General features: G+C 38.7%; 1 protein-coding gene across 1 annotated transcript in view; it reads left to right on the forward strand.

Moving 5' to 3' along the window:
• The first annotated feature begins 6 nt into the window (after positions 1 to 6).
• Positions 7 to 22,865, forward strand: part of CTNND2 (catenin delta 2) — a 656,025-nt gene continuing 633,166 nt past the window's right edge. The window contains exon 1 of the mRNA XM_017738706.1: positions 7 to 59. Coding sequence (XP_017594195.1) covers positions 23 to 59 — 37 coding nt within the window. The 5' untranslated portion in view covers positions 7 to 22. The remainder of the gene's footprint in view (positions 60 to 22,865) is intronic.

Genomic DNA, 22,865 nt, shown 5'->3' on the forward strand with positions numbered 1-22,865 from the left:
ATTTGCTCTTGGGTTTTGGTATATGTTTGGGAGCAAGCAGGCTGAATCGGCGCCGATCGGTGAGTACGACAGGCACCGTAATGGTGCCAGGTCCGTCCCCCTCCCCCCCACACACCCTTCCCGCCTGCGTGATATTTCTTCTTGGTGCGGGGTCCTGCGCTGCTCCCCTCGGCGAGGCAGCGGGGCTGGGCTGGGCTGCAAGGAGAGGTGTTTGTGCCTTCAGCCGAAAGGTAACAAAGTGCGTTATTTCCTCATGGTTCTTTCTCCCGGGCCTCTCCCCCTCCATCGCTTTCCTCCCTTTCTTTCTACGTTAGTCGTTGCTTATGTAGGGCATCCGCGGCACCGTGTCTCCCGACGCCCTGCACTAATGTGCTCGTTACAGCAGTGAAGTCATGGGCCAGGGAGAAGGAGGAGGAGGAAGAGGAGGAAGAAGAAGAAGGGGCCCGGGGACCCCGCGGGCGGGGGCAGCACCCGGCCCTGCGCGGAGCCCGGGCCCTGGGGCGGCTCCGAGCGACGGCTGGTGCGTGTTTCTGTGTGTCTGTGCTGCCTGTGTATGTCTATGTGTGTGTCTGTGTGTGTGCGGAGGGGTGTGTGGGGTGTGTGTTCTTCCTTTGAAGCCACCGTCTGCGAAATCCTGCACTCGAGGAGCGGGCGGAGGGGGTGGGGAGGGGAGCCGCGATGTGCACTGTGATGTTTCGTTGATCTATATTTAATGGCTGAAAGGAGAGATGCTTTTCTTTCCTTTACCCTTACCTTACTCTTATTCTGGTGTGTAATGTGCTTGCATCGATCGGTCAAATCGTAGCTTCAGCTGAATCAAGTCACCACAGAGGAAGGAGGTGCAGCGGCACAGGCAGTACATGCAATACACAAATTCATCTGGCCGGGGATCTTGGAGAAAAATGAAAAACCCTGGAGAGAGATAATTTTAGAAACTATGTTAAATTTCCCCTGGAGGGACTGGAAGGACTAATGCATGGAAGAGTGTAATACAGTATCTTGTGCAGATACATTTTCTTTTACTTTGTTGGGGTGTGCTTTGTTTGGATTCAGGGTGTCACTCTATGCATTACAGAAAAAAAAAATCCAAAACTTGGAAGAAATAGTTAGAAAGGAATAGTCTCCTTTATTGATCACCCAGCTCTTAACTTTATTGGCTGTAGAAACTGACATCTGTGCCCCTTAAAACATGTATGTCTTTTTATTGGCAATAACAAGGTGAAGTAAAAACTTCATATTGCAGGTTTATTTTCAAAGTCTTTATAGGTAGCCTATATGTAAAGTGAAAACAGTGAGTCAGCCTGAGCTCGGCTTTGTAGCAAACCTCTCCATAGGGTATGTCAAGACTTATGTACCTCAAGACAGAGGACAACCCAGAATTATATGGAGTTTATGTAAGTCTGTTGTGTCTTTTGCAAAATCAAGAGAGGGAAAAAAATCTTTGCCATTCTGTACTTAAGGGTATATTCATCCTGTCTTAAAAAGTAAACTGATTATGTAACTCATGTAGGCTGGGTTTATCTTTTTCAGACAGCCTACTTAGTTGGCCAGTGTATAAATGATATGGCATGAAGGGTTTAAGGGCAGGTCTCCAGAGAAAGCTGCTGTATATCCTACTTGTGGGCCTCTGAGACTCAAGTGGCTTTTCGGCTTTTGTTGCCTTTTGCACAGGTTATCTGGGGAGGAGCCCCAACACTAAACCCAAACCACCTAGAAAGACTGTGGTATTTAAGCAAAACCTACGATGATCAAATACTCTTGTAAGACTAATTTCTGAGCCGAGTTGGTGAAGCTGTCTCATTTCGGTCTGTGAGTGACCTGATCCTTTGGGAGCCTTGACTGACTGTCAGCTGCAAAACTGCAGAGAACTTGCGATCGATCATCATCATTAGTAAGAAGTTGATTAATAGCTCGGGACTGGGTTGAATGTGATTATGTTGAACGTTGTAGTTCCAAAACAGGAGATCGCATCTTGATCACGTTGTTCAGAGATGGTTTTTTGCAGTCTGTTATATAAGAGAGGCTTGAAAAAAAAGGAGTAGCGGGCTGTGCTGTGTATATGTACCGAGGGAAATACCCCCCAAAGCTGCTGGTAGGAAGCAAAGTATTTATTCCCAAATGCCAGTTGCATGACTTTTTGTGGATTGTAAGAAAGATGCTTTTGGGAGAGGACTCCAGCTACAGTGCTCGAGTTCTGTTTGTCAGCTGCCTTAATAGATGTTAAAAGCAATAAATACCTCATCGGTGACAAGCCTCTGACTTTTGCTGTGGTTTTTTTTTGATAATGATACTAAAATAATTTCATCCTCACATAATGAGCTCTAACAGACAGCTGCACAAAATAGAAATAGTAGCAACTAAAAAAGAAAGGTGTTTGCATAATTCTGATTTGCATAATTTACCTTTGCTGATGGATGGTATCAATTTAATGGCTATGGTTCGGTGTTGAGTATTTGTTTCTCAAGACGTGTAAAATCAACTTATGCTACAAAGGAAGTGCTGGAGTAGTTTATTTTAAGGGTTTTGAGAAAAGCATTTTTAGGTAGGGGTGTAGATTGGCATGTAAATGGAGCAGATAACAGAATCAGTGGAACTCATGAGTGTTAAATTTTGCACTAAATTTCAGATACATTTTCTATTTCATGGTTCAGTGTGATATGATTTTTAGAGCCGATCACTTGTGGAAATTCCAGCATATCTTTGTTCGGATTTTAGGCATATGTTTCTATCCTAGAAGCAACTGTTTTCAGGAGTAGCAGCAAGATACGGAAAATGCATTATTACAGTACTCTTTACTTAAATAAGGACCTGTTGTTTTGATACTTACTGATAGTCCTTGTAAGTCACAAAGAGTTTGATATTTGAAGTTACAGCTGAGGCTTTACAAAAATGAAAGTGATTGTTTTTCCTCTTTGAAGGTTTCACTAAGATCTTATTACAGGATGAATTTTGGATGCTTATTTAACTGAATAATATTAAATTTATTAGTAGAATTATTAATAACATACAAGTAAACAATAGACCTTAATACAAGCAGCATTTTTAAATATGGAAAATTTATTTTTGAAGTGACAGAATGACTCTCAAATTGGACTAAACCACATTTGCTCTTAAGAAATTGCTTTTGTCATGACAGAAGACATTATACCAGGAAAAACATTATATTTCTGACCTTTTTTCATGAGGGCATGATGGGAAAAGTAATTTCTTTCATGTAAATAGGAAGTCTGCATGCAGGACAGGTATGTAGTCCTCAGCTCATTCACTGCAGAACCACAGGACCCTTTGGCTAGATGGCTCCTTGGTAGTGAGGCTTACCTAGGAAGAAATCTGAATGCAGCATGACACAGTGAAACAATTTCTTCTATCCCCTTGGGATGTGCTAACTTTGTGTAGTGAATGGGTAGTAAAAGCAGGTTGCCTGAGCAGATTCTCTGGATCTATGCTGGACAAAAGTTAAGGTCAATAGTATTGAAAAGGAAATATGGTATCTGTTTGTATGTAAACCAGTTGCCATGTTAATAGATTTTTTTTCTTATATAAACTGCCAGTTTAGTCTACAACTAAGAAACAAAAACATTTCATTATCTAGGAGAGCGAGCATTTAACATTTGTTCAAATTGCTCTTGGCATGGTAGCTTCTAGTACATCCTACTGACTCTTAATCTGCCCATTCTACTTCACAAAATTCTATTATAGTAATAAGCAATAACTTCAAGACACATAAAGCACTGAACAGAATGTATTATCTTGTCCTTTTGGTCACTGCCTATTTTATTGAAGCTTCTGAAAAAAACCCAAAAAACCACCCAACCTAAATCCCCCCAAGAAACCCCCCAGGTTTCTAATGGAACTTCAAAACTTTGTACTTCTTAGAGCTGCCAAAAGGGTGTTAACTTTTTAAAATTCATATATAAAATTACCATGTTTGATGTTACATTTTATTTTGGTTTATTGTGTTAATCATAATAATTCTACTATATAATGCATTATTTTCCACTTGTTTTAATTCATTTTAAGAAGCCACAAGTATGCAGAGTTTGACTTGTAGCATGCAAAATCAAGAACATCTAGGACCCAAAGGAGCTTTACATAAAATATTCTGTGGCAGAAGATTTGGCATTTTCCCCTCCTATATTTTTGATGTTTTTCTCTTCCACTCTTTTTTTTTTCTTGCCAACTTTACAGTTGATTTCTTCATTTCCCAAAAATCTTTGCAGTACAGCGACTTCCTTTTGGTCAAGAAAATTACTTTTGGAAACTGTCAGTGTAACTTAAATTTGCCTGCCTAATGTAACATAAGCATCTTTTTTCAGCCATGGGTACATTCTCCTGTTCTAATACAGTCAGCTGTTACTCAATTAAATAGCCAAAATATCTCTTTAAGGCTGAATTTTTGAAGGCAGCCAAATGAAATAAACAGGTAGTGTAAATATATATTCTGATGGGGTTCTTAATTCTTTTAAACTCACTGAATAAGACTTAACCCTTATACATTCATTTACATTACATTTATATTAGATAGTTTCTTTCAAATACCTAAGATACTTGGGAAAATAATTAGAAATAAGTTTCAGTCTGGTAGTAGAAAATCGCTGTACCTTTTAGCTCCACTAGGATGACTGAAGTTTGTAATCCTCATCCTGTAAAAGTATATGCTTTCCATCAGAACAAGCAAGCACTTTGGAAGGGTGACTGGCAAGGATGGTCTGGGAGGTAACTCAAGGCTCCAGGCGATGAGTTTCAAGGTATTTTAATTCCTGCTTCCCAAAAGAGTTCTACAATTTTTGAAGCTGGGTATCTGAAAGGCAAGACATCATGCACTGGATGTTGAAAACAGAACATGTGAACCTTTTAGTTTTCCTTTACAGTTTTCCACCAGAATGCTGGAATTCATGAGTATGTGTGTTTCTGGTATGCTAGCTGATCTATAGGTGGCTTTGGGGGTTTTCTTGCTTGTTTGTTTTTTTAATATATACATTATTTTAGATTTATGTGAGCAAAGAGTGTAACTTCTCTGAAGATGGCATACATGAACCAAATCCTGGCATGTTGTAGTCAGGTTTCTTTGAAAGCAGGTGGTTGTTGTCCCAGTCAAATTTCCTTGTTCAAAAATAGTCATTCTTCTTGCCAAGAGGTTGACTGTTGCTTTACCTGTTTGGCATATGGGAAGGCAAAAGCTTTTTCATGAGCACTTTTTTTTTGTGTGAAAAATGTCATGACATTAGAATATGGATGTTCATATTCAGTGAAAAGCAGAGTGAGAAGGCAGAAAGCCAGATCAGAGAATGGTTATCTAAGGAAACAACAGCTTAAAGGTTTTCAGCAATAGAAATGGCTCAGGATTAAACATGTGTAGTGGTTTGGTAAATCTTGTCTGTACAAACCTTGTTGTTGTCTTGTATGCCAGAATTTGTAGAGTCAGTTCTTTAAATAAGCAGATACTTGCAGACATTCATCACACCATCACTTTCTCACATTTCTTACGCCAACCAAACTTCAGGGCATCTTTTGAACATGCCTAATGGCATCATCTAATTTGTGCATGGCGTGGTACCAAAGTAGGTGAGCTTCTGTGCAATCGAGAAGTTGATGTCTCATGGAAAGTTGGAGTTGGGGCTGCTGAACAGTGTAGGTACTAAATACAGAGTGGTATATCTAGTGAATTCTTACAAATCAAAATCTAGGCTAGTCTGTGAGCATTTTGACGAATTTTAACAAAATGATTAGTCATATTTGATACTTTCTGAGTATTTCTGATGGAACACCTGTATCCTTGATCATCCCATGATGGTGAGCTGAACCTTGTCTGACCTAGTGTGCTTAGAAATGAAGTGACTAGAACAAAAGAAGTTCTGGGTATTCTAAAAAGTTTGTGTTTTAATGAAGGAGGTTGACAGTAATTGATGAATCGTGGAATTCTTTCTGCAAATAGTTTTGAAGCCTGAGTTACAAGAATAACGTGATTTTATATGTGGGTTTCCACTGCAGTGCTGATCTATGTCATCTGATGGTACAGGGCAAAACTTGGAAGTGTAATAGTGCATCTCTTTTTTAAAAGTGTCAAAATAAAGAATGCATTCTCAAAATTTTCATTACATTTAAAGCAACAGAAGACTGTTGGCTTCTGTTTTCTTTACTTCTGACATTTAACTGTGTTTATGTTCACAGCAGATGGGATTTTGAGTAACAGGGTTGGAAGTCCCCTCCTGCTTAGGGATCACGAGGTCAATTTCAGATGCCTCTCAGCTATGTCTGTGTGATTTTCAGAAGATAAAGTTTGGCCCATTCTGGGAAAAAAGAAGGGATTGTAATCTGCCACAGACCTCAAAGATTACCTACTACACATACATTCATTTTACTGATGACTTACAGCATCCTATAGTTGAATGCGCCAGAGATAGGCAACACCAATTCCTCTTTTTCTGCCATAATAAACATGGTAGTCCCTTACAGACTTGATAGGTTCACTAGTATGTATTTTCAGTTGGAAGCGTTTCTGACAAGCTTGGCATCTTATTGCACTTATTTTTCACTTCTGACTTCTACTGCCTTTACCAAGAATGAGTAAATTATTGCACAGAGCCTCAAGAGTCTTGGGGGACTCTGACTTTAATCTCTTCAAAGAAGAATGGACAGGTTGAGCTTAATTAGAAACATGCATGTCTAATCAAAGGGTAAATTTAGAATCACAAGTTTTAAGAACTGGCATTAAAAGCAGAGTCATGATACCAAAAAATCTTTGGTATCATGAAGCCGTAGTATATTTGTGAAGCATAATGCACTATTCTGATAAGCAATTGTTTAATACTCTCAGGTATATAGGCCTTCCTAATATGTGTCATTACATAGGTTTTTTCAATAAAATTGAATTCCAAAGCATGCAATTCTGGTCAAATTATGGAAGTTTGTTAGCCCCTGAGTGTTTCCACTGGGATCCTGTGCACTTAATTCTCAATGCAGACTCATAATGAGCACCCAAAGGATGGCTAATACTCCTTATTTCAGAAAGGAACAAACATTTCCTTATATTCTGTGTGTCTTATCTAGTGTAGGTCTGTCCAGCAAGTACTTTATGTGGATGAAGTGGAAAGCTATGGTGTAAAATGTAACCTTTAAGTATCTTCTTTGCCTTTCTTGAGGGTGAATTTTGGTTAGTTGGCTTACATGTTCCCTCTCTATGAATACCTTTTAATTAAAAGTAGCCAAGAGTAATCTGCTTATTAATTCTTATTTTTCTATCCCTAAGTCTTGGAGGTACAGTGCATGTATAGGTCTTGCTTTTTTGTTTTGGGTTTTTTTGGGTTTTTTTTCCAGTCTGTCTGAAGAGATGTAAATTTTTGCTAGTGAGTAATAAATATTTCTTCTATTTCATGTGTATTAGAGTAACAGTATTTGAACTGAACAGAGGAGACATCTGTTTTTGTGTGGTAAAAACAAAATTCCAGGTTTTGATCATGTTTTATGCCTTCAATTTAGCTTAGTATGGATAAAACTTTGCACAGATATGTTAAGAAATTTAGTTTGATTTCCAGAATAAGATTTATGTTTTTAATTTTTTTTTTGTGAGCAGATGCAACACTAGTATTTGAGGAATATGCTAAGTGCAACGTAAACTTGACCTACTTTTAGGATTTTGGGACATCTTGGATTTTTGAGGCCTGGCATCTGACTTCCTGAACATGCTGGTGTCATTTCATTGGAAAGCTGGCTGAGCAAAGCCACTTCAAAGAACCTAATTTTCCTGCTTGTGTGGAAGTCCTTGTAACTACTTCCTCAAATGAGAACTGGCTAGTGAGGGGGAGCAGGGTTTCCTCTACAGTTGTGTTCTGCCCACTGGAGTCCTCAGGCTGACATTGCTGATGGATCACTCTGCCTGAGACTCTCTCAGCAAGGTCTTCCCTCTAAAAATATCCAGGGAGGAACTACTTGGCTTTTGATCAGTGGTGATGAAAATATTTCAGGTCTCCAAATGACAGATTGTTGGTGGTCTATTGACAGAACAGACTTGGAGCAACAATGTTTGTCAAGGAGCCAAAGATTCTGCTATATAAATTTCTTCTACGTTTTGTGGTTTGGTTTGGTTTGTTTTCATTTGGTTTTTTTTTTTGTGGTTTTTTTTTTGTTTGGTTTTTTTGTTGTTGTTGTTGTTGTTGTTGTTTTTACTGTACACAGTGTCCAAATCAAAGAAGGAGATCTGAGATACTGGTTATAGCAGGCCAAAAACAGGCTGGATGGGAATTTGGGAATAGGGAGACAGACTGGAAGGCATAACTGCTATGTTGGCAGTGAATAGGAGAAATGCTAATTCAATGTTTTAACACAGGTAGTCGATCAAGTCTGATGATTCTAGCAAATACTTTTAGAAATACATTTTTAGGAGTGTTTTATTTACAAAAGTGCATCAGTTCTAACAGAACATCTTACACAGATAAGCAAAACAGAGTTTGAACATGTTTAAGAAATGCATGCATGCATGTATTCTACATTTGTGCTGTAAACACATATGGAATTAGTTGCACCTTTGTCAAATGTCAAAATTCCTCTCTTGCATGCATGTTACGTAACTTGCATATTAACCTCAAAAGCAATGTAATGTTGTATTCTCCCCCAGGGAAAATCCAATTGTACTCTTGTTGAATTTGGTAACAGAAATCCAACTGATTCCATGGGATACCTGTGTTTTACTAGATGTACCTAAATAAAAATATTATTTTTCTATTTATTCAGCCTTCTTTCACTTGACTCTTCAGTAATTCCACAAGATAATATTTGTCATGAAACAGTTGGGGTGGGCTTTTTCAGTGGCTTTTTGTTTTGTTTTGTGGTCTTTGGTTTGGTTCTTTTGTTTGTTTGTTTGGTTGAGCTTTTTTTCTTTGGTGGCGTTTTTTGTTATTTTTTATTTTGAAGAAGATTACAGTTATTACGCTGTTCTCATAAAACAGGCAGGATGAGTAAACTCATCCTGTAGAAGTTAATAGGTTTTATACTATTTGGTCAATATATGAGTTATAGGTAGGGGTAAAAATGGTGGAGAAGTGAGAAAGAGAAGGAAAAAACCCCGGAATAATAGTTTGTTTAGCTAACTTATTTTACTGACAGATTCTTCCTGACCTGTAGAACACTACAGTTCTGGAAGTATAAGGTTTGTTTAGCTGATACTGTAGTATGCGTGTCATCAAATGGAATTGTTCTCTAGGAAGTTGTACAGACCTCCTAAAACATGTGATTGAGTTTATAGAAATATGCATTCTTGGGAATAAAGCAATTTATTCTTCCCTTTCTGCTGGTTTTTTTTCATTTTTTCATAAGGTATTTAGCCTGCTTCCAGTAAAATACTGTAATAAAGAAGCAAGGACTTGATTTTTGATATTCTCATCATAACATTCAAGTATTCGTGTTTTTCAAATACTTTTCTAATAAATCTTTACTTAAATGTGGTCTTTTGGTTCCACTTTGGATTTAATAACTACATTTTTGGCAGATGGCCAAAAATAAGGGGTTTTTTGTCACATGGTTTTGTTTAGCAGTGTCTAATTTGTATCTATTATGCTCTATATTCATATTTTTGCTATACTATGCAATATATGTTGTATTTTCTTCTTGAGAATGAGTGGTGGGTGTGAAAAAGATGAGTTAACCAGGAGGAATGGGACAAATGGAAAAGTGACAGAGTCTTGAAATGCAGATGTGTAGCTGTGCTTCAGAACTAAATGTTGTTTCTAAAACCTAGTATTGTGAATTACATTACAAGTCTCTAACTCTGTCACATCAACTACAGTAGGTTGCACATTTAAGGGAATAGGATGCAAAAATAAAATGATTTTAGCCATCCTCAAACTCCATGGGAGTAGTAGAAGATTTATTGCACTGATATTGCTTCTTTTAGCTGATCCAAAACCAGACACATGTCTCAAGTCATACCATTCCAACATGGAAGGTTCTTGATCCATTATACAGGTGTGCTGAGGTGCTGTCACTACCACTTACTGCCAAGGCCGATTTTTTGTCTGAATGGGAGCAGCCACTGAAAACCACACTTCCACACAGACTTTTCTGCCTTTATGTGTGCTCCTGCACCTTGATACAGACCCTGATGGATGTCTGTCTCTCTTACACCATTCACTTAAGCTGGTTGTTCAATAACTATTATGAAATACTGTAGTCTTGTTGTTTTACTGTAAGAAAACTAAGTTTTGCTTATAAACCATTAAAGAACTTCCTCTAATCTGACTTTCAGGTGGCTATCACACTTCCTAACAACATTATGGGAAATTTACGGAGTTCAAATTCTCTCTCATTTTTATTTTAAAACTTTTATTTGACTAGCAATATCCCACAAATAAATATATGTGCATTTAAGAAACATGGAGAAGAATGATTATTTCTGAATGTGTTGTCCGCATCCAAAGCTTGCACTAATGTATGTAGTCTCTGAAAGGAAAGGGTTAGAGACTTGGGGTTGATTTCACAATGTTTTAAATACAAAGCATATTTCAGAGGCACAGCTATACATCTGCATTTCACAGGAACAGCTGAAGAAAGGAAGGCCAGCACAAAGCTTCTTTTTTGCACATGAATCATTCTAGAGCTCCTTCAAAAGGGTGACTTACCTTGCTGAATGAATTTATAGAACATTTTGTAGTATTTCTGATGTTTTAATCTTCACATTTTTCATGCACGTGTAGAAGAGAAGAATAAAAAGGAACTTGCAATTTAAGGTCTGAGCATTTATACATCCAAAACTTTCGAAGTGTGAAGAGATATGCAGAGATTTTAATAGTATCTAAATATGACATTCGGATATTACCCAAAACATAACAGACATATAAAGCAATACTTTCTATCGCTTCATTATTTATTTCTGTCAGGCAGGGTTCCTCTTTTGAATAGACTTTTTATTTGGTTGTCTTGAAACAGCCATTAATGGGTTAAATAGAATATCATGGAAATTGCTGTGGCCTTGTGAATTCTGTTCTTGCCTGTTAAATTTTTTTTTTATTATTTTAATAAGCTCTACAGCTTATGATAGTACTTTACAGCTGAAATAATTTTATGATGAAAAAAGATGTTGTGAAGGGCCCAAAGCTGCTACTTCCACTGTGTGCTAGCAGGCTAGCTCATAGTGGAAGCCTCAGGAGTCACCTTCCGTATCCCTGTTTGCAGCTGTTGTTTCAAACTTTCTTACCATTCTGCCTACAGGAAACTAAACTTCTCAGTGTTTGAGTGGAAGTGTATTTGCTTCTTATTGATACTGAATTTCAGTAGGCTAATTTTGTTGTGGAACTGGACCTTAGACCTAAATTAGAACAGGACCTTAAAGCAAGTTGTAAATATCCCAGTGTTTCCCACAGTGAAGTACAGAGTGAGCTCAACATGGCTGAGTCTATCTGTGACCCTTTACAATTACAAACAGAACCACAGTCTGGACTGTGCTCCAGCCCTCTCTGCCTGTGCAGAGTGGTGTGCAACCAATTCCCTCTCCCGGGGCGCATTTAGAAAGTTGTGTGCTGTAGCTTCATTAGATGCACCATGTATGAGAGACCATATGCAAGAATGCAGATGGAGGAACAGACTGGAATCATCCTAAGCAATCAAACATAGTGGTGGCTCTTCATTTTGTATTACATCAGTGTTTTGATAACTGTACTTAGATCACAGTCCTGTTGAACCTGTGCTGTCCAAAACATACTCACAGATGGTCCTTGTGCTGAAAAGTTCAAAAACCTATCCAACAAGACTGCTGAAGGGAAAACAAGTCAAGAGAGGCTGAAAATAGGTCAGGAACAAGCATGAAAATAGGATCCTGGTTGCTTATGTATTCTGTCTCCTGGAACATGTAGCCCTTTCCATGTTGCTTAAGCAAAAAGCTCTTGCTACACTGCTCTCAGTGCATGGGTGGCATAAAACTTAACTCGTGTTCTACTTCAGCTGATATTTACCAAAATAGGTAACAACATACATTATGTGATGCAAGAGGCTTTTTTCCAAAACAGAAAATGTCATTACTGACCTTTTTTTTTTTACGTCTTTAAGAAAATGAAAATGAGTAAAAAGAGAGTAATTTAGAGGGGTATAAACAAGGGAGAAAAAAAGGTAAACTGTACTACGTCCCTTCTCTGTGACAATTTTAAAGAGCAAAACCACAACTTGCTTTGGCAAGAACAATGAAGCCCTAGAAAGCATCAGCAAATACCCTGCTGCTGGTCCCTTCCTACACCATCACTTCTATTGTATTAACATAGAGTTTATAAGGAATGGTATTAAACTAATTTATAAGCAAAAGGTGCTATTGTTTCATTAAGCACTAAGAGAGAAGTGGACAACTTCTGTTCCAGCCTTGCTGTGGTACCAGTAACAATCTTTTCAGTTCTTTGTTGTTTCAAGCAAAAAGGAGCCTGTCTCAGAGCAGGTAGGGACAAATGCTTGAATTCCCTATATCCATAGGTTTTCTTCTTTAAATAAGGGTCAAGTTGATGTTGAAATAATTAAAGATTGTTTCAGCAAAACAATTAGCATATGTAAGCCCTAAAATATTTGAACAATCTTTCAGCAATTTTTTTCTCACTCTCACAAAACATTAATACTGTTCTAGTATTTGTCTAAAAATATCGCAGCGCTTTTAAGATGATTTTTTGCAAGTGGTCTTTTCTGACATAGTTTTTCTTGGCATTCATTTTGTAAGGAGAAATAAACAAACAAAAGACAAAAGCAACAAAAAGGAAAGAGAAGGGGAAGGGGCCAAGGTAGTTGAGCACCCTAGGCTTTGGCTCAGTGGATCAGAAGGTAACTATAGATTTTTCTTTGCAGTTGGTTTATTAGGTAAAAGTTGCCTTTATCACTTCATGTGTTTTAAGTAAAGTAAAATACACAACAAATATAGGCAATGACTTTGAGTGCAAGAATGTATAATGTTTTTGAACATGTTATAGATTGTGTTTATTGTTATGGAATAATTTACAGATAGCAATATAATACATTCTCAAACCCATTATTAATGCAATACTAATTTGAAAAAGAAAATGTGTTAAACCTAACAAATGCCATGAAACTTTAGTTATAGCTTTTGTAGCTTCTGCTCTTTCAGTCAAAATAATAATTAAAGAATGTTTGCTGAGCACAATTAATTCAATTTATTGGAGAAATCTAATTTACTCAACTCTGATCCATTATATACTCGTAGTCAGCCTTGATAGTATGGTCTATTGAAATTCGCAGTGAATTTTAGAACATCTGCCTTCTAATTATTCTAAATATCACTATCCTAAAAGCATGCACATAAGGCAATTACTCCTTATGGTTTTATACATTTCCATTCTAGGAGCTGCTCAAAGCATGTCTTTGTTTTTCTTATCCATTGTTCCTGTGGGTTGTCACATTACAATCAGCACGGCATGTGGAGTTAACAAACCAGTTACACCTCAAAAGTGTAAATACAGCACAAATGACAACAGTGTTTCCTACAGATATAATCTGAAGAGAAAATTCAGTTTAAAACCCATAGTTTCTAGGAGATAAGTGTGTTTACCTGTGTGTGTGACCATAGCAGAGTACATTACCTCCTTTATCCATGAGAATGGTTAGACTTCAAATCTTTTTTTTTTTTTTCCTACTTCCAATGGACTGTTCCACAGTTCAGCATCTTTCCCTGACATCCCTTAGTCTCCTTTCATAAGCTTTGCTCCAGGCTTAATTTCCTGTGTTTCCAGCTACTAGCTAGCTTGTTTTGGACACTGCTTTTTCCTGAGTTAGGGCACGGCCTGCTGTTAGTTACAGAAAACCTGAGCTCGTTCATCATGAGCGTGGTAACATGAAATTCTGTGGCACCTCATTACTGGTCTGTGACTATCAAGCTATCTCAGGATGGTTCCAGTAGGGCCCTTCCTTTTATTCTGGTGTGGACTCTGTTACAGATGGAAGAATATGTCTCATCAAATGCTAATAAACAACTGATTTGGGCTTCAGAATTATCTTCTAGACAATAGTTTCTTCCAGCAACAGAAAGTGATATCTGTCTCTCATGCATTTCTGCCATATTTGCTCACTGAAGAGTGGAGGATTTCATACTGATCCTCTTTATCATGGCATCTGCCCATCACCTGCATTAAAAGTTCTACTTAAGTACTAATTGTAGGAGATTTAAAGTCTCTAATAATTATCTTTGAAAGGTAATGGCTATCATGGGACGTTCCTGAGGACTGCAGGAAAGAGGACATCATCCCTGCCTTCAAGAAAGATGATCTGCAGAACTACAGGCAAGTCAGCCTCGCCTCAGTCCTTGGGAAGGTGATGGAGAGAATCCTCCTGGAAACACTTTGCAAACATATGAAGAGCAAGAAGGTGATTGGGAGTAGTCATAATTGATTTATGAAGGAGAAGACATACTTTGCCAGTCTGATGGCCTTCTATGGTGAGATATGATGACCATGGGGGATGAAGGAAGAGCAACAAGTGTCATTTATTTTGACTTTATGGGGAGACTTTTGACAGTATCCCATAATCTACTCACACTCAATCTTTTAAAGTATGGATGAAATAAATTAATGGTGATGTGGGCTGAAAACTGTCAGATCTGCTAGGCCTGAGGGTTGTCGTCAGCAACATTACATCCAGCTGGAGGCCAGGCACTAACAGTGTACATGAAGGGTTGCTGTTGTGTCCTGTATTGTTGAACATCTTTGTTCCTGATCTCGTGATGGGACACTGAGCTGCACTCAGTAAGTTTGCATATGATACAAAACTCAGAGGAGTGGCTGCTACACCAGAGGACTGTGCTGCCATTCAGAAACATATTACCAGGTTGGAGAAAAGAGAAGAAGGAAAACCTTGTGAAGTTCAGTGAAGGCAAAATGCCAAGTTTTCCACCTGAGTTGGAATAACCTTGTGCCAGTTATATGCTGGGGCCGGCTGGCTGGAAAGCAACTTTGCAGAGAAGGATCTGAAGTTCCTGGTGGATGGCAGCAGTGTGCTCTCATGGCAGAGAAAATCCAGCAGCTTCTTGGGCTGCAGAGGGAAGTGACTCATTCTATGCAGTACTGATGAAGCCATGTCTGGACAACTGTGCACAGTGCTGCTGTATTTCATAATTCACAGCTGTTCTTTGACTTGCACTTTGACATCCCTGTTATCTCAAAGAAATTCAGACATTAGGGGACTGTAGTATCAGTTTAAATGTTACTTAATATTGAACAAAGAACAAGGCTTTAAACTGAGAATGGAAGCTGTTTGGGGAAGAACTTTGGGTATGGCCCTGATGTGTTCCCACTGATGCTTGCTTTTAACACAGTAGACAACTGGTTTGTCTGCAAATGGGAATCTGTGTGTGGTTTTCAGATTGTACATTGAACATCGTGGTTATCCCAAGGATGTGACTTTGATTAGTTACCATGGCTTGTTTCTTGACAGGCAGATGCAAAGGAAATACTCTAATGCTGCTTGAAGACTTAGATATTACAGGATGTAAAGGAGCTTTGCATGATTTCCAGTACTGCCCAAATGACTGCAGTGAGTGTGTCTGTGCAGCACCACTCAGCCTTGTCTGAGACCGCTCCTTCTACATTCAAGAGCTAGTCCCCTGAAATTCAGAATTCACAGTAGCTAGAGCTGGGTCCTTGAGGAGCCATCATCAGGATATTTCAAGAGTCTCATTACAGTTTTCTCCGAATCAGATGCTGTATGATTTTTGTCAGCAACTGGTCTTCATTTCATTTCCCAGTCACAGCAGTCTTATTTGAATAAAGTGACGTGTGTGTCTCAAATTATTCTGATACTGGAACTGGAGAAGTATATGTATAGAATCAGAGAAAATGCATATGCTGAGTTGGAAGGGACCTATCAGGATCATCATGTCCAACTCCTGGCCCTGCACAGAGCATTGCAAGGATCATACCATGTGCCTGAGAGTGTTTCCCTTATGCTTTTTGAACTCAGACTGGCTTGGTGCTGTGACCATTTCCTTGGGGAGCCTTTTCCAGTGCTCAACCACCCTCTTTTCTGGGTGAAAAACATTCTCCTGATATCCAACCTAAGTCTCCTGACTCAGTTTCATGCTGTTTCTTCGAGTCCTATCACTGATCACGAGAGTGAAGAGGTTGGTACCTGCCCTTCCTCTTCCCCTCACAAGGAAGTTGTAGATTGAAATGAGGTCTCCCCTCAGTCTCCTCTTCTCCAGTCTGAACAGATCAAGTGACCTCAGCTGCTCCCCATACAGCTTCCTCTCCAGACCCTTCACCATCCTTGTGGCTCTCCTTTAGATGGTGTCTAAAACCTTAATGTTGTTTTTATATTGCAGCACCCAAAACTGCCCCCAGCACTCGAGGTGAGGCTGCCCCAGTGCAGAGCAGAGCGGGACAATCCCCTCCCTTGCCCGGCTGGTGATGCTGTGCCTGATGCACCCCAGGACAGGGTTGGCCCTCCTGGCTGCCAGGGCACTGCTGACTCACGTTCAACTTGCCATCAACCAGGATACCCAGGTCCTTTTCCACAGCACTGCTCTTCAACCTCTCATCTCCAGTCAGTCTGTCCATACAACCAGGGTTGTCCTATCCCAGGTGCAGAACTCAGCACATTTCCTTGTTGAACTTCATACAGTTGGTGATTGCCCAGCCCTCTGATTTGTTGAGGTCTCTCTGCAGGGCTTCTCTGCCATCGAGGGAGTTGACAGCTCCTCCCCATTTAGTGTCATCAGCAAGCTTACTTAGAATTCCTTTGAGTCCTGCATTCAGGTCATTAATGAACATGTTGAAGAGAACTGGGCCAAGGATATAACATGCCTTCTTTATTCTGTTGCTCCTGGGATACTCTGGACACCCTGATCTGTGTGTTCTGTTGGTTTTTTTAAATTTGCTTTCTTAAGAAAATCAAGGCGAGATGTTTGCAGCGAAAGACCAGTTGTTGGAAAGCTCTGGATTAGTGACTTGCAATTTCAGACTGTTCTAAAAATAAACACTACACAGTTGGATTTTTTGTGATATAGCTCATGATGGGAAATGCCTCTTCAATATTCAGACTGCAGAATGTTTTGTTGGGATTTTTTCTTTAGTAATGAAGCCTCTAAAATGAGCTATTGCTTTCTGCTTTGTTTTGAGAAAGTTGTGTAAATCTGCTTGAAATGCCCTTTATTTTTAGATATAGAGTGATGATGGCAGGAAATTAATGCTTCATTCCTGATCACGTTTGTGTTGGATCTGAAGAGCATGATCTGCTGAGATCTGAACAGGTAGTTCCTCATTATATAGTATAGGAAATTGCATCCTAACACCAACTTGATCAAAAAGTCAGAAGGCAGTTCTGCAATAGAAAGTTCTTTTCCCTTCGCATTTTGTGTGGACACGGTTTTGTGGGAAGGTGTCTGGACAAATGATGGCAAATTGGATTACTAATACTGCTTTTATTCAGAGAACATGAACAAACTTTTCCACTTTATAAAAATGTATCCATAGGGCAGTAGAGGCTTGGAATATTATTTTACGGTGTTGCATAGGTGGGTGATCTGTTATTTTGTTAGCAGTCTTCTGGTTTGGTTAATTGTCTCATAAACTAAATGAAACACTAATTTTTATAAAGCCACAGTTATGTGGGGATTCCCTATCTTTTAACAGGGGAGTATTAATTGTGATCTGCTTTTCTAGTTGTTTGTAGAAATCCAAAAGTCCTGGGCTGATGGAATGAGATGAGCAATCTGATCACAAAGAATGAGACAAGAAGTGATTTTCTGGTGTATTAGATTTGCATTCTTGCATAAACCTCTTTGTAATAAGCTTCACTGGTTCAAGGCTTGAGTTCTGGGTTGTAAGCTCTTCTGAATTTTATGATAAATATCTATCTTTGGGACACAACCTCTAGAGGGTGCCAAAACCTGGGTTTGGTTAAAGAAGCTGTTGGGTCCTGCCCTAATGTCTGGAGAAGTGCCGGTCACAGATCATGCCCTGAAAGCTCTTTCGGCTCCCAAAAATTCAGGTACCTTTAAAATCCCTCCTTCTTTAAATTTGATTCTGAAGTCTTTCTGCTCTGTGATAATAATATTTTTGGTAGGCTTTTTTTGATGCTAGGAACTAACTGTATGATTGACAGGACGGGTTTTGGAACTCTTTTTTTAGAAAAACTTAAATAATCTTTGTTTATAATTTCTCCAAATGGGAGTAATACATCACAGTTCTAATGTCACACAGAGCATATACTAAGATAAATACTATTTATCTGACCAAGGCTTCCTGTACCAGCAGGCTCTAGATGTCTGCAAATTGTAGATTTTTCCATTCCTTTGTAACTCTTAATCTTGCCCTTCACCGTTGCCAGGTTTTAAAAAGGCCCAGCTAGCATTAAGCACACACTGCATTTTAAAGGGAAGCAAAACAAAACTAAAACAAACCCAACTCCCACCCCCAAAAGAAAAAAAAGCCCAACAAAACCCTAAAAACAAAGCAGGGAGGAAGGGGAGGATTTCAGTAGTAGAGATAGGTACAGGGTGGAACCTCCAGGAACAGATTCTGTTAGAAGTTACTTCTAATTGACTTCTTGTCATGTAGCTACAGTACAAGAGTAACTAGATCAGATTTTTTTTCTAAGAAACACTGTTTTATAGCAGTTAAACATGTACACGACAAAGCCAACTGAACTGTGTATCAAGCTGTGTCACTGCCAGTCATCTGCATCTAGGGCCGATGAGGGCACTATCAGAAGCAATTGTCTGGTAATTGCTCCTGCTGCAGCTTGTAAGAGACATGAAATGTGCTTTGTTTCTTGCCTCCCTCTATATAGGTGTGCCAAAAATACCTGGGTATGTTCATGTATTTTAGGTTGAAATATTCCTAGGAATTCTTCTTGACGGCAGCCTTGCACACAGCCTCAACTGAAGAGATTTTAGACAGTAATGATGTGCCTTTAAACATAAAGTGGTTTATCAAAGTTGCAGCCATCAGCACAGATTAAAAGTTGGGGAAGAATGCTCTCAGGAGTTCTGTAGGGATTTGGAAGCTTCTGCTATAAGATGTGATTGTTTAGGGGATTTGTATATGACCTAGGACCATTACCCCCACCCCCCAAGGTATGGAGAATCTTTGTATTCTGGTCAACACAATCAAATCCTGTTCATAATTACTCTCAAAATTCTGTTGACATCAGTGGGACTCTTTACATGAGTGAAAGCAGTGGGATTTTCCCCAAATTATATAACCTCCAAAGGAATTTAATAATTTGTATGTACCAACAACATTTACAGTTCATGATCAAGATCAATATTTAGTCTGCAGAAATTGTGCTGCGTGTAAATCAAGTACATGACTTGCCTAAAAAGGACCTTAAGAACATTGCAGACTTAGGAGCCTGAAAAAACTTCTCCTGAAAAAGGATAGCATGTATTCTTAACTGGAGATGCTTATTTTGGATAGAGTGGTGAGAAAACATGGTGAAAAGACTAGCTAAAGATAAAGACTGTCCCAGTAAAATACTGACTTGTTAGAATGCCAAGGCCAATGAGCACAATTGACAAAATCAATTGGTTTTACTGAAAAGTTTTATTTAGGAAGCTAGTCATGCAAGTTCAGAGAAAATCTGATGACATTTCTAGGAAAGAGCAAAATTTGGGGATTAAGAAAAAGGGAGGAGGGATGAGTCTGTCACAAACAAAATCACATGCTGTTTATTGGATTAAAAATTAGTTGAACAAACTCAAAAAAAAAAAAGGGTTTAAGGATCTTTGCCCTTCAGTGCAATCAGCTGAGAGACTGCAGGTGTATTAAAAGGGTCTTTCTGGAATGAATCATGATCTAGAAAGCACACCTGCAGAAGATGATAAAGAAGCTCAAGCTGTCTTCCTTTGCCAGATGAAGCAAATTACTGCAGACTGTTAGTACTGCCCGGGAAAGTGGTTTTTGTTGGACTGCTTTTTGATTTTGTAGCAAATAAAACAATGAGAGCTGGAGTTGGTGGCTAATATGAACAAATTGATTTTAGAAATGAATTTAGACTTTTAATGCTGGTTATAGTTCATCATGGAAATAAAACTAATTACAGTAGTCTGGATATATTTCTTGAATGCTATATATATATATATATTTAAAATACATAAATAGTCTGATTGGTAAGCTGTTCTAGTGTGGATGTCAAATCAAATGATAGTGTATTCTGGCCTTGGTAGTGAATTCATTACTGAGCTAATGCACTTCAGAAGTTATTGTTTAAATTGTTCTCAGTTGCTCACTAGTGTTTAGTGTGCTGGTTGCATATTCTATCCTTCCTTTTGAAAGAACACTTGAAGCTTGTTTATTTCTACTTAAATCACCACAGGTAATACTACTGGTTACATTTTTCACATTATTGCTTCTATTACCACTGGTTCTGGGATGATTCCATGAGAACCATGTATTTATAGGTAGAGTAAACCCTGGTTTAATTTGTTTTCTTTTCACGATGGTAGAATGTAAGCATCTTATCAAATTTAAAATCACGAACAAAATCTCATGTGCAGCTGTAAGGACCTGGTTCTTTCTCCATCTGAAATTCATGAACTATTGAATTTCCATCTTACTGTTGAAATATTCCACAAAACTAGTGCCAGAAGGCAAATCATAGCTTTTGATTGCCTTTTCTCAATGTTTTTAGGTTCTTATTTCTATCCACTTCTCAAAAACACAAGGGAGACTTTGGTTTCAATAGGATCCTTGTTAATATACAGTAAAAGGTATTGGATGTAGGTTATTGAGGTTTCTCTGTGTTGGTCTTTTGTTTTTCTGTCTAGTTTGAACTTTGTCTTAGAATATTAATGGTCATAAATGTCTGTTCTGAATCTTGGCTGATTGACTTATTGCATAATGAATGTGGGTTCTTTAGAAAGCAAACTGAAAAAGTGCAACTGGTAACAAAATTTGTGGAAGATGGAGTTCGTTTGGTCTCTGCTACAGTTGTTTGCTAAGATACAGAAGTGAATTTCTTCTTAGGTATATGATGTCACCAAATATGACTGAGGAATGCAGGAAGACCGAGTCAAATTTTGTGGGGTTTTTTTTTGTAATAAATGTTTATCATAACTTTCTACAACAATTAAAATACTTTGATGAGGTGGCTTTAAAATGATGACATTCTGTTCAGATAAAAATGCAAGCACCTCTGCATTTTAGCATAGGGGTTGCTCGGCATAGTGTGCTTTGTTATAGAATCATAGAATCATTCAGTCTGGAAAAGACCTTTAAGATCATTGAGTCCAACCATTAGCCCAGCTCTGTCAAGCTCTGTCAAGCCCACCACTAACCCATGTCCCCATCGAACAGCTGCACATCTAGACATCTAAATACCTCCAGGGATGGTGACTCCACCACTTCCCTGTACAGCCTGTTCTGATGCTTGACAAGCCTTTCTGTGAAGATTTTTTTCCTAATACCCAATGTCAGCATCCCCTGGTGCAACTTTGGGCCATTTCCTCTTGTCCTGTTTTTTGTTACTTGGGACGGGAGGTGACCCTCACCTGACTACAGCTTCCTTTCAGGCAATTGTAGAGAGTGATAAGGTCTCCCTTGAGCCTCCCTTTCTGCAGACTAAACAACCCAGCTCCCTCAGCAGCTCCTCATAAGACTTGTGCTCCAGACTCTTCAACAGCTTTGTTGCCCTTCTCTGGACATGCTCCAGCACCTCAATGTCTTGCAGAGAGGGGCCCAAAACTGAACACAGGATTTGAGGTGTACCTTCACCAGGCCAAGTACAGGGGGACAATCACTGCCCTGGTCCTGCTGGCCACACTATTGCTGGTAAAGGCCAGGATGCCCTTGGCCTTTTGGGCACCTTCTCTGTCATAACTCCAGAACTTGTTCCTAAACCTGGCTCTACAATCAAACAGGCTTACTGAGTGTTTCAGTACTTGGCAATATCTGAATATCTGAATATCCAAATACTTAAAAGGTACATGCCACTTAGTTTCTTAAAAATAATAATATAAAGAACTAGAGTTATGAGGCTTATGCTCATCCATGTGTGTAGAACACAAGCTTCCAGGACCCTTGAAGTGTGGTGGTGCTTGGGTTTGCAATTCGAGAGTATGCATGTTTTTCCTGCAGCTATGACTACTTACCTGACTGGCACTTCTGAAATTTAATTTAGGCTTCTCAGGTGTGCTAATTGAACTTTATTAATTTTAGATGTCTTAAGCGTGTTATGAAGAGCAAGAGAGCATTTGTTTATGTTTTAAAGAGGGAGGAAAAAAAAGGAATTAATATTTCTAGCTTGTTCTTCTCCAAATCTTTTACATAAGAAATAGAGATGTCTTCCTAAGATTGCAGTAAAAACTACAGACAACCTTTATAAATTCCAGCTGACTCCTGGGTGCTTTTTATTTTGACAATGTAGACACCTACAAGTTCAGCTTTCAGTCTTGGGTTTTAAGGTGTCACTTTTCCAGACTTGGCTTGATTATATAGTATACCATTGGTTCTTTGTTCTTCAGGATGGATAATTAAGGGTAATTTGTATCAATTTTTACTCTCAGATTTATTAGTAACAGAAAGTGATAGTTTTCTCTTTCTCATGCATTTCTGTCATATCAGTCTACTGTTAAAGCCATATATCCTGGCACATATCCTGATGTATATCCTGGCCTTCTCCTCTTGGTAGGGCTGATTAATATGTAATATTTTGAATCTACCTTCTTGTCCATTTCCCAGTATTTGTATCCAGCATGGATTATTTTGCTACTTGGTAAGTGTGAGACTTGTTACTTTTCTGGGCATTTAGTAAAAGAGTGGTTAGGAAAGTTTATTGGGAAATTATAGTGGCCGTTATGAATACTGGGGATTTTGTCAAACAACATAATTTTGTAATGTGTCACATTTTACTGCTTCCTAAATAAAGGAAACATGTGGGCCCCATGAATATCTGTG

The sequence above is a fragment of the Corvus brachyrhynchos genome, unplaced genomic scaffold (assembly GCF_000691975.1).
Source record: "Corvus brachyrhynchos isolate BGI_N302 unplaced genomic scaffold, ASM69197v1 scaffold23, whole genome shotgun sequence".
Taxonomy (NCBI): domain Eukaryota; kingdom Metazoa; phylum Chordata; class Aves; order Passeriformes; family Corvidae; genus Corvus; species Corvus brachyrhynchos.